This window comes from Brachyhypopomus gauderio, chromosome 6, assembly GCF_052324685.1.
Source record: "Brachyhypopomus gauderio isolate BG-103 chromosome 6, BGAUD_0.2, whole genome shotgun sequence".
In the NCBI taxonomy this organism is placed as follows: Eukaryota; Metazoa; Chordata; class Actinopteri; order Gymnotiformes; family Hypopomidae; genus Brachyhypopomus; species Brachyhypopomus gauderio.
This window is the reverse complement of record NC_135216.1, coordinates 6,323,616-6,335,512: the sequence shown is the minus strand read 5'-3', so window position 1 is coordinate 6,335,512 and position 11,897 is coordinate 6,323,616. Positions and strand designations below refer to the sequence as shown.

Here is an 11,897-nt window from a genome sequence, read left to right as displayed (position 1 = left end):
CTCCAGAGATCTGCTGTCAGCATGCCTAGGGCAAAACTCCTGACTCTTGTGGGATTTCACCAAAAGAAGGTTGGAAAAAATGGCTCTAAAGTTAGTCAACATCATGGTCTTCAAGGAATCTATGTTGCCAGAGTAGGCAGGGGAAGCTGCAGTGTTCTACTCTTGCCCTTAGAGGGCAGTAAAGTGCAAGCAGCAAAATATCTAAGGGTTGGGGAGATTGTCGCCAAACCTATAGGCTCTGGATAAAAGACATGCTTCATTGACAAACACTGTCATTTTTGTAAAACAGTTTATTTGTTAATCCTAGGAAAATACAGTGGGCATAAACTGAAGGGAAAACATCAGTATACAAAAACAAGAGTTGTGTCCATCAACCAACAGCCTGGGATGAAAATTAAAGATAAAACAAACGTGAAATATAGGCTCGTGGTTCTTTACGGAGGCATGGGTGCTCGCATTGGTCCCCTGGGTGGAGCCGGGGGGCGGGGCGGCATGGGGGGCGGCCCTCTCTGGAAGCCGAAGGGAGGCGGCCTGGGCGGGCCTCCGCCGTAGCCCGGCGGGGGCATCGGAGGGGGCGGAGCCCTCATGCCCGGGTGCATCGGCGGACCTGCAGGAAGACAAACGGTTGGACGCGGGACCCACAAATGACACGACACCACAGTGTTAAAGTGCGAGTCCTGGGCCAACACCACTGGTGTCTACATGAACATATCTGGCCAATGGAGGTCTAAAGAAATGGAGGCGGCGGTTGGGACACGTACCCATGGGGGGGCCGAAGTGTCCTCTTGGGGGCATGCCCATCTGTGGGGGAGGGGGCATGCCAGGTGGAGGCGGAGCCCGATGCTGATTGGACCCCGGAGGTCCAGGGGGTGGAGGCACCATGCCTGGCGGCCCGGACGGAGGCATCGGCATAGGTGGCATACCTGGGAAAGCAGAGGTTACACACACGTCTTAGAGAAGAGCTCGGGGGAAGAGATTTATGGATCCAAAACAATTTTTTGCTCTAGTTTCACACACGCCCCCTACTGACCTGGAGGGGGCATCCCGGCAGGAGGGAAGGGTGGCGCTCCGGGGGGAGGCACTGCAGATGCCCCCTGAGGGGATGGCGTTCCTGGGGCAGGTGGCATGGGCATCCCTGGGGGCATTCCAGGGGGCATGGAGCCTGGGGGTGGCACAGGGGGGAAGGAGCCTGGGGGGGGCATGCCTGTCGGAAGGAGCCAAACGCAGGATTAAAACCCAGGAGGGCACACGCACCGTCCTTCACGTGTAGAGTTGGGACGGTGTTGCTGCCACCACCGTTAACACCGCAGCCAATCGGGAAACAACAACATGCATCCATCTGTCTAGACTAAAATGAATTCAGCAAAGAGAAACAATATGCAAAAGTGTTTTGGTTGCCACCACCTACGTCATTTCCTTGGGGGTTGGTTCTCACAGCCAAACCATTTGAGATTTATTACTACATTTTTGAGCAGTACAATATGGACAAAAATACTGTACTGTAAACATGGCAATATTTCACTAGCTACCCTTTTAAAATGGCAAAATACACCAGTAAACATTGTTAAATTTTACGCACAGCCTGCATCACGTTTATCTGGAATGCCTGTGATTGGTCGGCTCACAGCACATCAAAGAGGCTCATTGGTTGGAGAGCTCACTTACACATTTGTGCCTTCCGCAATATCAGCGTTACGGGATCACGAATAACAACACACACACCACACTATTTCCGATATTTCGGGCTGGGCACCCGAGCGCCAACTCACCCGGCATTGCCATTGCAGCACCCAACGTGGTCATGACTGGCGTGGGCGCACTGGGAGGGGGCGGGGCGTCGGCGAACAGCTGGTGCGGCCGGTCGGCCTGCGAGAGCGGGTTCTGTGCGGCCAGCAGGCGCTCGGCGGCGGAACCGTGCCTCTCGCCCTTCGAGTCCTTCTTAAAGGCGTAGGAGACCGTGATGGGCCGGTTACACAGGTACTGGCCGTTCATGGCCTCGATGGCCGCGTCCGAGGCGTCGAAGCTGGCGAAGTTGATGAAGGCGTAACCCTTGGAGTTGCCCGTGTCTGGGTCCCGCATGATCTTGGGCGTCTGCAGGATGACGCCGAACGCGCTGAAGGTGTCGTAGAGGAGCTTCTCGTCGATTTCCGGGTCCAGGTTGCCGATGAAGATGTTGGCGCCCACGTCCAGGTTCTTGTTGTGTGCTGAGGCCTTGTTGACTCGTATGGGTTTGCCGTACAGCTTGATCATGTTCATGATCTTTATGGCGTAGTCAGCATCCTCTTCACTGAGGAACTCCACGAAGCCATAACCTTCAAAAAACATCAGAATAACCTTCAAAATTCATCAGAATAACCTTCAGAAAACATCAGAATAACCTTCAGAAAACATCAGAATAACCTTCAAAATACATCAGAAGAACCTTCAGAAAACATCAGAATAACCTTCAGAATACCCGTAGAATGTGGCTAATACACATAAAAGTATAAAATATTAGATTTAAATTGCGATAAACAAGAACATTGATTGGTCAAATCCTATCATCATCACGCTGTTGTATAGTTTAAGAGTAACAATCAGCATGGTTCACTTTACTCCCCAGTACTCGAGCTCAGCACTTATAGAAGATGAGTGTGCCACGTCCAGACACCGTTTACAGACATGATCATGTGTAGAGACTGCAATATGAATACATCAGCTCAGTCTTCTGTTTATTATGTGGAACATTACACAGCAAGACTCTCAATTAGCACTGAAAACAATTACTACTTTTACACTTTCCAAACTTATCCAGTCTAGAGCATTTCAAGGGCAAAGAATGTTTGATATTCTCCCTTTTCTGGGTCTGTTTACCCACTGAACGTTTGAGTGGAACTAACGAGCTGCTTATAGAGGTGGCCGGCGCGCATGCGCACTACGCTCACCCTGGTGCTGGCCCGTCACTCGGTCTTTGGGCATGTGTGTGTTCACCACCGGTCCTGCTTGGAGGAAGAGCTCCCACAACAGCGGCTCTGAAACCTTTTCATCGAGACCGCCCACGTACACCGTCGCATCTGTGGAAAAACCAAAACTGGACAATTAACAACAAACAAGCGAAATATACCAAATATAGAAAAGCACAAAAATACTGTAAAGTACGAGCAGGTTGCTAAGGGTCTATGGGACTTCCATGACCTGCGCTTTTGAAACTGTTCTCTAGTAATACATAATGGTTGTATTCTAGAGAAGTGGGGCTAAATTGATCATCTGGGAGTGACGAATATCTCCTTTGGTACCTGCAATTCAACTCTGTTGGTCAAACTTAAGTGGATTACAATCCATCGTGTAGAACAGAGATAACCAAAGAAATCTAGCAAGCTAACATCCAACTAGCTAGCTAAGGCAGCTAGTCAACTTCTCCAGTTTGTACACCAATCAAGCTACTAAAGGTTTTATTCACACACACACACATCGTAACTAATGTAATAACGTCTCACTGATGCACCATGTCTGAGCAGCAACCTGGCGCTTTGTTGGTGCAGGACCAGACAATCTGAGCTATATAACACGCAAACGCGTGTCTGGTTACATATTTAATATAGTACTAGTAGTAAAGAACACGGGTTATCAGTTTATATGCGATTGATCACGATGCGTATGGTATAAAATGACTAGCAATGTAACGAATTACCTTGGTTTCGTTCCGATATAGGGCCCGCCGCCATGATGAAAGCGGCGTGTAAGTTGGCGGAAGTTCGACTTCTTCATGTGCGGTAAACACAACGGGCCGCGACGTCGCACTGCCACCTGTTGACCGGCACTGGTTACTTCAATGATCATCGCTCGTGTGTATAATAAGCAAATAAAACACAAACCATGCAAAGAAATATATTGCAAAAACATAACAAATTACCATTATATACAAAATGTCCTCCTGCACCTCAACAATATTTAGAATATACAATATACCCTAATATACCAATATACAATATAACCCCAATGTTTTAGTGATTATAATAGTACAAAGTAAATGAAACCAGTTAAACTAGATTCTTGACTGGTGTAGGCCAAGCCTTCTACATGACATTCCCAGTAAGCACCAAAGCACCAGAGCTGCACAAGATCAAGTCTTGGTCAGCTGTATATCTGTAAATTGCTCAGAAATGAAGCAGTGTCAAGAAATCTTCATGGATGCATGGAAAACCACATACTCCATACAACATATGACTAGCCTTCATGTTGCCATTTTATGAGCATGTAGCTTCAGCACATTTTGTACACTGTACCAAACCAATACATCACACGATGTGTGTCCTGTGTTTATGATATGACAGTGTGTGAGCCTCTCTCTGCTGGGATCCAGGAAAGCTAGTGTGATGAAACTGGAGCTGCTTGAAAGAAACCAATATGTCTGATATAAGTTACATGGCACTGTTTGCACCTCTGCTGTGTCACTAAGACTGTACTGCACAAAGCTCGTAGATTAGGCAAGGCAGGGCATATTGTTTATTTTATTTTACAAATTTCTTTTTTAAAATCACTTTTCATAGCCACTGGCAAATAAAAATGCTTTTTACATGCATATAGTTTACATCATTGCTTGTCAAGCGTACATTGGAGTTTTCATCATGGCAGGGATGTTAAATGAATCAAACACTATTTGAAAGAATGTTTACAAAGGCCTGAATTCTGTTCTTTTAAACCAACCTGGCAGCCCACAGATCATGATGTCGTGTTTGAACATACCTGTGTGCTGTGGGCAGTCTGGGAAAGAATGGATGTGATTTGTCACTCCCATACACATTGTGAAGTGGCGGTTTGACCTGTTCCTCCAGCTCCGCTGTCATGCGGCGCATCAGCACAGCCAGTCCAGGGAGAGTCTGACGGCGTATAATCTTTAAACTTAGATTACCAAGCCAATGGTGGCACCAGCTGAGTGTTCTCTATTTCTCCCACCTCGAGACACTTAGAGCTGTTGGACGCCCCATTGGTGTAACAGCTTCAGTCCCGTCTGAAGGTCAACATGGCAGCAGATTTTGGCTATAACTTTGTTTTCAAAGGTAAGATGCTTTTTCTTCCCTGAGCTGATTAGCATCTTTATGCAGAGTTCTTGGACTGGTTGTGGTTTAAACTATCCTCAGATATTCAAAAGATTTTAGGAGATATCTTTATGATTTGTAATGGTTTTTGGTGATTTAACTAAATAAGAATGTGTAGCCAAACAACAGTTGAACGATGTGAATGCTTCTCGTACTCCACCACTGCTAAGAGGAACATTGAACTTTGGATAATGTGTAATTTTGTCTTTCACACTTTAGTGGTATTAATTGGAGAATCGGGAGTGGGAAAGAGCAACTTGCTATCAAGATTCACAAAAAACGAGTTCAACCACGACAGCCGTACGACCATCGGTGTGGAGTTCAGTACTCGCACCATCCAGCTGGATATGGTCAGCATCAAAGCCCAGATCTGGGACACGGCGGGCCTGGAGCGGTACAGGGCCATCACATCAGCGTGAGTCCACACACTGTTGCACCAAGGACTCAGTAGAGGAATAACCATAAATCACCACCTGCTACGACCCTCAGCAAACCCTTTTGTCTATTTCTGACACTTATCTAGATGACAGGTGCCATTCCAAATGAATGTCACGACAGATATGCTCTAAACATTTACATTTATGACATTTGGCAGACGCCCTTATCCAGAGCGACTTACATTTTATCTCATTTTTTTATACAAGTGAGCACCATAGCCTCAGGTCTGGGAATCGAACCCACGACCCTCCGGTCACAAGACCAGTTCCCTAACCACCAGGCCATGACTGTCCACATTAACACACTAAACACACTAAAGAGCTGCTTAGGATAGAGAGTTTCATAAAGTTGCACTGGGCAAAATGTGCCTATAAAGTCCAGGTTTAAAATGCCTGTAAACTAAAACACAGAAATCCACAAAATAGGTCCACCAATTGCCCACATTTTAATTCACCTCCATGCCTAAACATGTCCGAGCCAGATAATGGTAGCCATGTGCTAATGTGGGCACTGATCATACGTCGTGTGGACTGGCAGGGGGTCTTTGAGATCTGGATGGAGAATCTCTGATCTAAAGCGTCCGTGTGCTTTTAGGTATTACAGGGGGGCGGTAGGGGCGCTCCTCGTGTATGACATCACCAAGCACCTGACCTATGAGAGCGTGGAGCGCTGGCTGAAGGAACTGTACAACTACGCCGACCCCCACATCGTCGTCATGCTCGTGGGCAACAAGAGCGACCTCTCTTCCCAGCGCACCGTGCCCATGGAGGAGGCCAAACACTTTGCAGGCGAGTGAACACCTCCGCCACATGTCACACCCACGAGCACAGCCGTCACCTACACGGTAGTGGACCTACTGTGGATGTTGAAGTGGGAGATGTGAGGACGGACCAAGCCCACTAGGTGTGGTTGAGATGGAGAGTGACTGGGACTATAGGTGGGTGGAGAACTTAAGAGAAACTGGACTGGACTTCTGGGTGGGTTCTGCTAGCACAGGTAGCTGTGCCCCTCGTGGATGAAGGAGAGAATAGTAGGGGGTGAGAAGATGGAGTTTCTCCCAAAATTCAGTTGGGGTCACTGATCTATAATTAAATACTTTATTATGTTATAAGGGGTTATGTCATTACTCTTTTAAAACAACACTGGGATGTTGGTCTATAGTTGGTGCACAACATTCATAACATGAAAAATACTCAAATTATTAGATATCAGCAGTCTATAAATTGGAATTTTTAATGTGAGAAACTGCTTTATGAATTTTCTGCAGTAGTAGGTATTATGAACTCGGGTTACCTTAGTGAACCTTTAAGCAGGAGCGAATGTGTTCAGATGAGGCTGAATTCTGTTTGACTAACGCAGGCTATTGCGTTTTTGTTTCATGTCATGCAGAGAGCAAAGACCTGCTCTTCATGGAGACGTCAGCTTTTGACGCTACCAACGTTGAAAATGCCTTCCTCGAGGTTCTGGCAGGTAGGCGGTTCACACGGCTGTACAATAGGAAGATTGGCTTTAGTCAAACGAATACACCGAAAGGAATCCAGTAAGCACAGCTGTATAAACGTTTCCTTCCAGCTATCCACACGAAGGTAGCCAGCAGGGAGGTCACCCGGGGCTCCATCTGCGCTGTGACCATGAGCCAGATGGGGCCGGTCGGCGAGGTCAAAGAGACCCGCCGCAGCTGCTGTAAGAACCTCTGAGCAGGTCCACAGACGCTGCCTCAGGGGGATTCGGGGCCGACCCTCCAACCGTATTTATTTACCGCTGATGTGACTTATGGATGTGACTTCTGCACTGACACTCCTGGATCGTGAATTATGCAGTGTGCAAACGTAAACTGTTTACAACATAGTAGTACTGCTAGCTGTGAATGGTGTGCCATTTTAATTTGATCATAATTTGTCTGTAGCACCAGAAAGTCCTAAGCCTATAAATTATATAAAAAAGCAAATACGTTGTCCTGGAAAAATCTTTCAAGTTGCTGCCCGTTTTGGGATTTTGTGTAGTGTGCATGACATTTTTGGGGGGCTAGATTTGTGTTAGGGTTTGGATTCGTATATTCATCACTGTACCAGCCAAGTAATCCTGCCTATAAGATGTGATGTTTGAATATCACCAGCATGATTCATTAGCCATGAACCATATGACCACAAGTCATTTGTTGTAGTTCAGTTTTGTATCCAACAGATATTGTAACTGCTGCATTTTAATTTGAAGTGTTTAAATGAAACTATTTATTTTTGTACTCCAGACAGTGACTTAAGTACCTTAGAATTGATTGCTTTTTTATTTTGAGCAGAGGATATATAATACAACCATCAAGACAAAAATAAAACAATATTAAATTTAACAAAACTAAATTAATGACAAAGTAAAATTTAATTAACAAATTAACATAGAATGCCTACAATGCTCACGTTTGTCTACATTTGGTGTCATAGTTGTAAATGGCACATTTTGTTTCACAAATACTCCATATACCACATCTTAAGAAATAAATGTCTCCCCATCACAAAAATGATGAAGGCCACAAACCTCATTCAGTTCTCCTGCTGCATCAGTCTTATGTGAGTTTGACTAAAGCCACGTGTCTGACGTCACTACTCAGACACGTACGATGAGCAGTATGAGATCAGGCTTGTTCAGGCTGAGTTCTGGCATTCTGAGCCTTTGTCTCCTACAAGCGGCCATGGACGGCTGGTCTTGTTTCCACACCCAAAGCTCTTCTGATGCTAATAACCTCTAGAAAGCAGAGGCGAAGTGAACGCAACAGCATAAGTAATAAAACACGTTACTTCCGTGTCCATTATTCCAATTCTGTTTACCCTGGACCGTGTCAGCTTAAACTGAAATTCAAAAAATGTAGATAATCACCTTATTGACATTTGCCAGAGTATTTTGCAGGACTTAACACACACACACACACACACACACACACACACACACACACACACACACACACACAGAATCAATGGTCAGACCAGGTCATGACATTTAATTCATTCATTAAGTTTATTCAAGTAATAACAAAATTCAATCTGAAAAATAGTTTACACCCTCCACAGATAATCTTATACATCTCTTCAGCAGCCACTGCGCTGCACTCTCCATGTTTGAAGAAAAACTCGGTTCTGAATGGGAACACACTCTTCCGTTTTCTCACCATGCACCCACCCCCCCTTTCACTCCTCATCAGCTGAGCTGGCAAACGCAGTCGGTTCCAGGGTACTGAGGCAGCCCGAGCTTGTACTTCTTCTCCAGGGCCGGGGGCACGAAGCGGCCGCCCAGGTAGTGGTACCGGCCCGTGAAGTGGGCCGCCGCCTGCTTTGGGGCGGTGAGCGAAATGAGCGTGTCCGGCTGGATACCGTCACTGGAGCCCTTCTCCACGTCCCAGCCTACAGGAGGACTAGGCTTAGTTTATTCTGACCCACAGTAACCCCTTAGCTAAAGATGTCGACAGGCTAATGAATACCAGCCAGCGTTAGGTGCTAATAGCTAATACACACGGCACTCACCATCATTACCACTGAGACCACCATCAAACCTGGAGTGTGGGCGGGGCACGTGGTGTAAGACTCACCTGAGGGGATGTCCACGCTGGCAATGGGGACGGTGACTTTCTTCAGCGTGGACAAGATGGCCCCGAAGGGCTCACGCACTGCACCTTTAAAGCTGAACCCAAAGATGGCGTCCACCACAAAGTTATAGACTTCATCAATCTCCTCAGCCTACAAAGGCAATCAGAAGAGCAGTAGAGATTTGGTGTCTGCCACCATCACCTCCGCCTGCCCCAGCACCATCCACGCAGGTTTTATTTCCTAAACACTACGAATTCAGGCGTTAGCGAAATCTAAGCCTTCTGATATTAGCAGCTCATAAGTGACCCTGGAGTCCCGTCGTATATGTCATGGCTTTGTAAGGAATGAAGTAACAGATAAAGGTTGTAACAGGACTAGTGTGAGACACCCTGGAGTCCCGTCGTATATGTCATGGCTTTGTAAGGAATGAAGTAACAGATAAAGGTTGTAACAGGACTAGTGTGAGACACCCTGGAGTCCTGTCGTATATGTCGTGGCTTTGTAAGGAATGAAGTAACAGATAAAGGTTGTAACAGGACTAGTGTGAGACATCAGAGGTCATTTCATATGCAGATTTATTCTGTCCTTTATAAAAGGTGGCAGCAGTTATGCTGCGTTTACCTCAGGCATCTCGGTCAGGAAGGACATTTCCATCCTCTCACACTGGGTGGTGAGATTATGGAAGAGCGGTTTGTTCGGCCGCTTGGGGTACAACACAGAAGGCTCATATCCCTGCCAGTTTAAAAGAGACAGTTAAGAGTTCACTTATGCAGGACCAGTAAAGTGGCTGTGTGCATCAGGTGGAATCAAAATTGCTAATTGCTAACTGCTTCATGAACCATACTCCAGCAAAGTGGAGTTAAAGGCACGGCCTTAAATATGTGAGAGAGAGAAAAATAAATAACTTTATTTACAATCTACAATCACACAAAGAGGCATAAAAAACGAGAGAGAGAGAGAGAGGGGGGGAGACAGAGATATTCAGTGATTACTGACAGTATTTAGGAACTAGGGGCCTGCGAACTCCAGTGGGGGGGAACAGAACACTTACAAATAGCTTAAGGTGTCGTGCGCAGACCAGCCCATCTCCACCGTTGTTGCCAGGGCCGCACACCACCAATACCCTAGCCGGGCTCTTCAGCAGGGACTGCAGTGGGTAGGCCTGAGGGGGCGGAGCACAGGATCACATGTCCTCATTCACACTTTACCCCTCCCACCTCCTCTGCCCGGTAACCACGCAGGTTTTACCTTAGCGACAGCCGTGGCACAGCTCAAGCCGGCCAGCTCCATCAGCTGGTCCACGCTGAAGCTGTAGTCAGAGAAGAGTTCCTCGTCGATGTGCTGGGCCTCCTCCTGGCTATGGAGGGGTATGCCCCGCCCCCCCAAAACACACAATCTCATTGAGTGCTTAAGATGACACCATAAAACCTCGTTTGGGTTTTAAGTGTAAAATCAGAGTAATTGTAGACCTTCCATTAACTGAACCTGTAGGCTGGTGTCCCAGACTTGGATTATGTCTAGTCAGGGACTAAAATGCAGTGCTAATCTTAAATCTTATTTTTACACCTGGTTCAGGTTTAATCTGGACCTCAGAGTAAAATCTTGAAAAAATAAGTGACATTCTAAGTTGTGTTACTTATTCTGTAATACATACCTTAAATATTTAATAGTGCTCGCCATGGTGCATGCCTGTCTCGCGGAAGACGCTTTGTAGGGATTTTCACACACATGCGCGTGCGCGCGGACGCAGCCTCCCCGTGACGTCACAAGGAGACCGATGCCAAACAGGGCTCGCGCTGCCAACATTCACTCCGGTGGGCCTGCAACACGAGTGCGAAGAGCAATCTCACTGACTCACGTTCATTACAAATGAGTAGGTCGTGGAAGTGTCCACACCTCACAACCCAGAGCCACAACTAAACGGCTATAGCGTGGGAGAGCGTGTGGCTTTATTTGCACAGTATGCAATAGGAACGTGATGTTTTTTGCGTGGCCATATCTAGCTAACTAAAGTTCTGGCGGGTCGTGAGCATAAAATCTATGTAATGGGTGGCCAGCTGCGATGCAATTTTCAAAAAGAACTCATTGCTTCCAATGTATCAGTTATACTTCTTGTATCTTCTTACGGAAGTACAACCAAACGTAGTACTACAAACCGCTCTACCAAATGTTTGGAAAGTCATCAAGGCTTTCTGCGTGTTTTCTACACCCCAACAAACGCCCTCCTACCACTCAGTGTTGAGATGAAACACGACACGATAAAGAATAGCTAATAAAATAACTAATATTCTAAGCTAATAGGTAAGCGACTTAAAACGTCCGTTTCTTAAAACAACATGCAATGTACGCTGTGACATTTCGCTAGCTAGCTGCGATAGTTACTATTATCACTTACCTTTGGCACATGTATTTCTACAACACCATGTATCTAACTAACGTTAAACAGCATTCCCACTCAGTAGAACTACTGCATGGCATTTAAACCAAGACAACGTCAACAACCCACCTGCGACTATAGAGACCCTAGTGGGTTCTTTACGACAATGCCGGAATTCTTTTGTTGCGATTTTCAAATTAAAAGCCACTCAACTGAGAAAAAAACTTTTAATTTTACTAATAAGACTATAAATAAAGTTAAACATTATCAATGTACGTAGTTTATACATATAAAATATGCCAGAGAAAATGATTGGTATATTGAAAGTAATTTTCAATTTAGTTCATTGACAACATGCTTGCATATTGTCAGTGCTTAATCTGGTTGAATTGAATTGAATTGAATTGAATTGAATTGAATCTCTTTATT

The 11,897-nt window shown here is 45.9% G+C and overlaps 3 protein-coding genes across 4 annotated transcripts; 1 reads left to right on the top strand and 2 right to left on the bottom strand.

Moving 5' to 3' along the window:
• Positions 1 to 272: 272 nt before the first annotated feature.
• sf3b4 (splicing factor 3b, subunit 4) lies at positions 273 to 3,806 on the bottom strand. Its single transcript, XM_077008298.1, has 6 exons — positions 3,671 to 3,806; positions 2,925 to 3,053; positions 1,770 to 2,312; positions 1,031 to 1,204; positions 762 to 923; positions 273 to 607 (listed from the first exon to the last, which is right to left on the bottom strand). Exons 1-6 carry the CDS (start codon positions 3,702 to 3,704, stop codon positions 435 to 437), a joined length of 1,215 nt encoding a protein of 404 aa, XP_076864413.1. The 5' UTR covers positions 3,705 to 3,806; the 3' UTR covers positions 273 to 434.
• Positions 3,807 to 4,809: 1,003 nt separating this feature from the next.
• Positions 4,810 to 8,170, top strand: rab25a (RAB25, member RAS oncogene family a). Its single transcript, XM_077008303.1, has 5 exons — positions 4,810 to 5,039; positions 5,298 to 5,493; positions 6,111 to 6,304; positions 6,906 to 6,986; positions 7,089 to 8,170. The coding sequence occupies exons 1-5, from the start codon at positions 5,003 to 5,005 to the stop codon at positions 7,211 to 7,213; spliced, it is 633 nt and encodes a 210-aa protein (XP_076864418.1). The 5' UTR covers positions 4,810 to 5,002; the 3' UTR covers positions 7,214 to 8,170.
• Positions 8,171 to 8,501: 331 nt separating this feature from the next.
• On the bottom strand, positions 8,502 to 11,641 carry naxe (NAD(P)HX epimerase). 2 transcript variants are annotated; one of them, XM_077008301.1, is made up of 7 exons: positions 11,598 to 11,641; positions 10,746 to 10,911; positions 10,340 to 10,448; positions 10,143 to 10,253; positions 9,713 to 9,823; positions 9,094 to 9,241; positions 8,502 to 8,908 (listed from the first exon to the last, which is right to left on the bottom strand). In XM_077008301.1, exons 2-7 carry the CDS (start codon positions 10,895 to 10,897, stop codon positions 8,706 to 8,708), a joined length of 834 nt encoding a protein of 277 aa, XP_076864416.1. In that variant the 5' UTR covers positions 10,898 to 10,911; positions 11,598 to 11,641; the 3' UTR covers positions 8,502 to 8,705. The 2 variants fall into 2 exon arrangements, with proteins under 2 accessions (XP_076864416.1, XP_076864415.1); XM_077008300.1 differs by having other exon boundaries at positions 11,487 to 11,620.
• Positions 11,642 to 11,897: the final 256 nt, after the last annotated feature.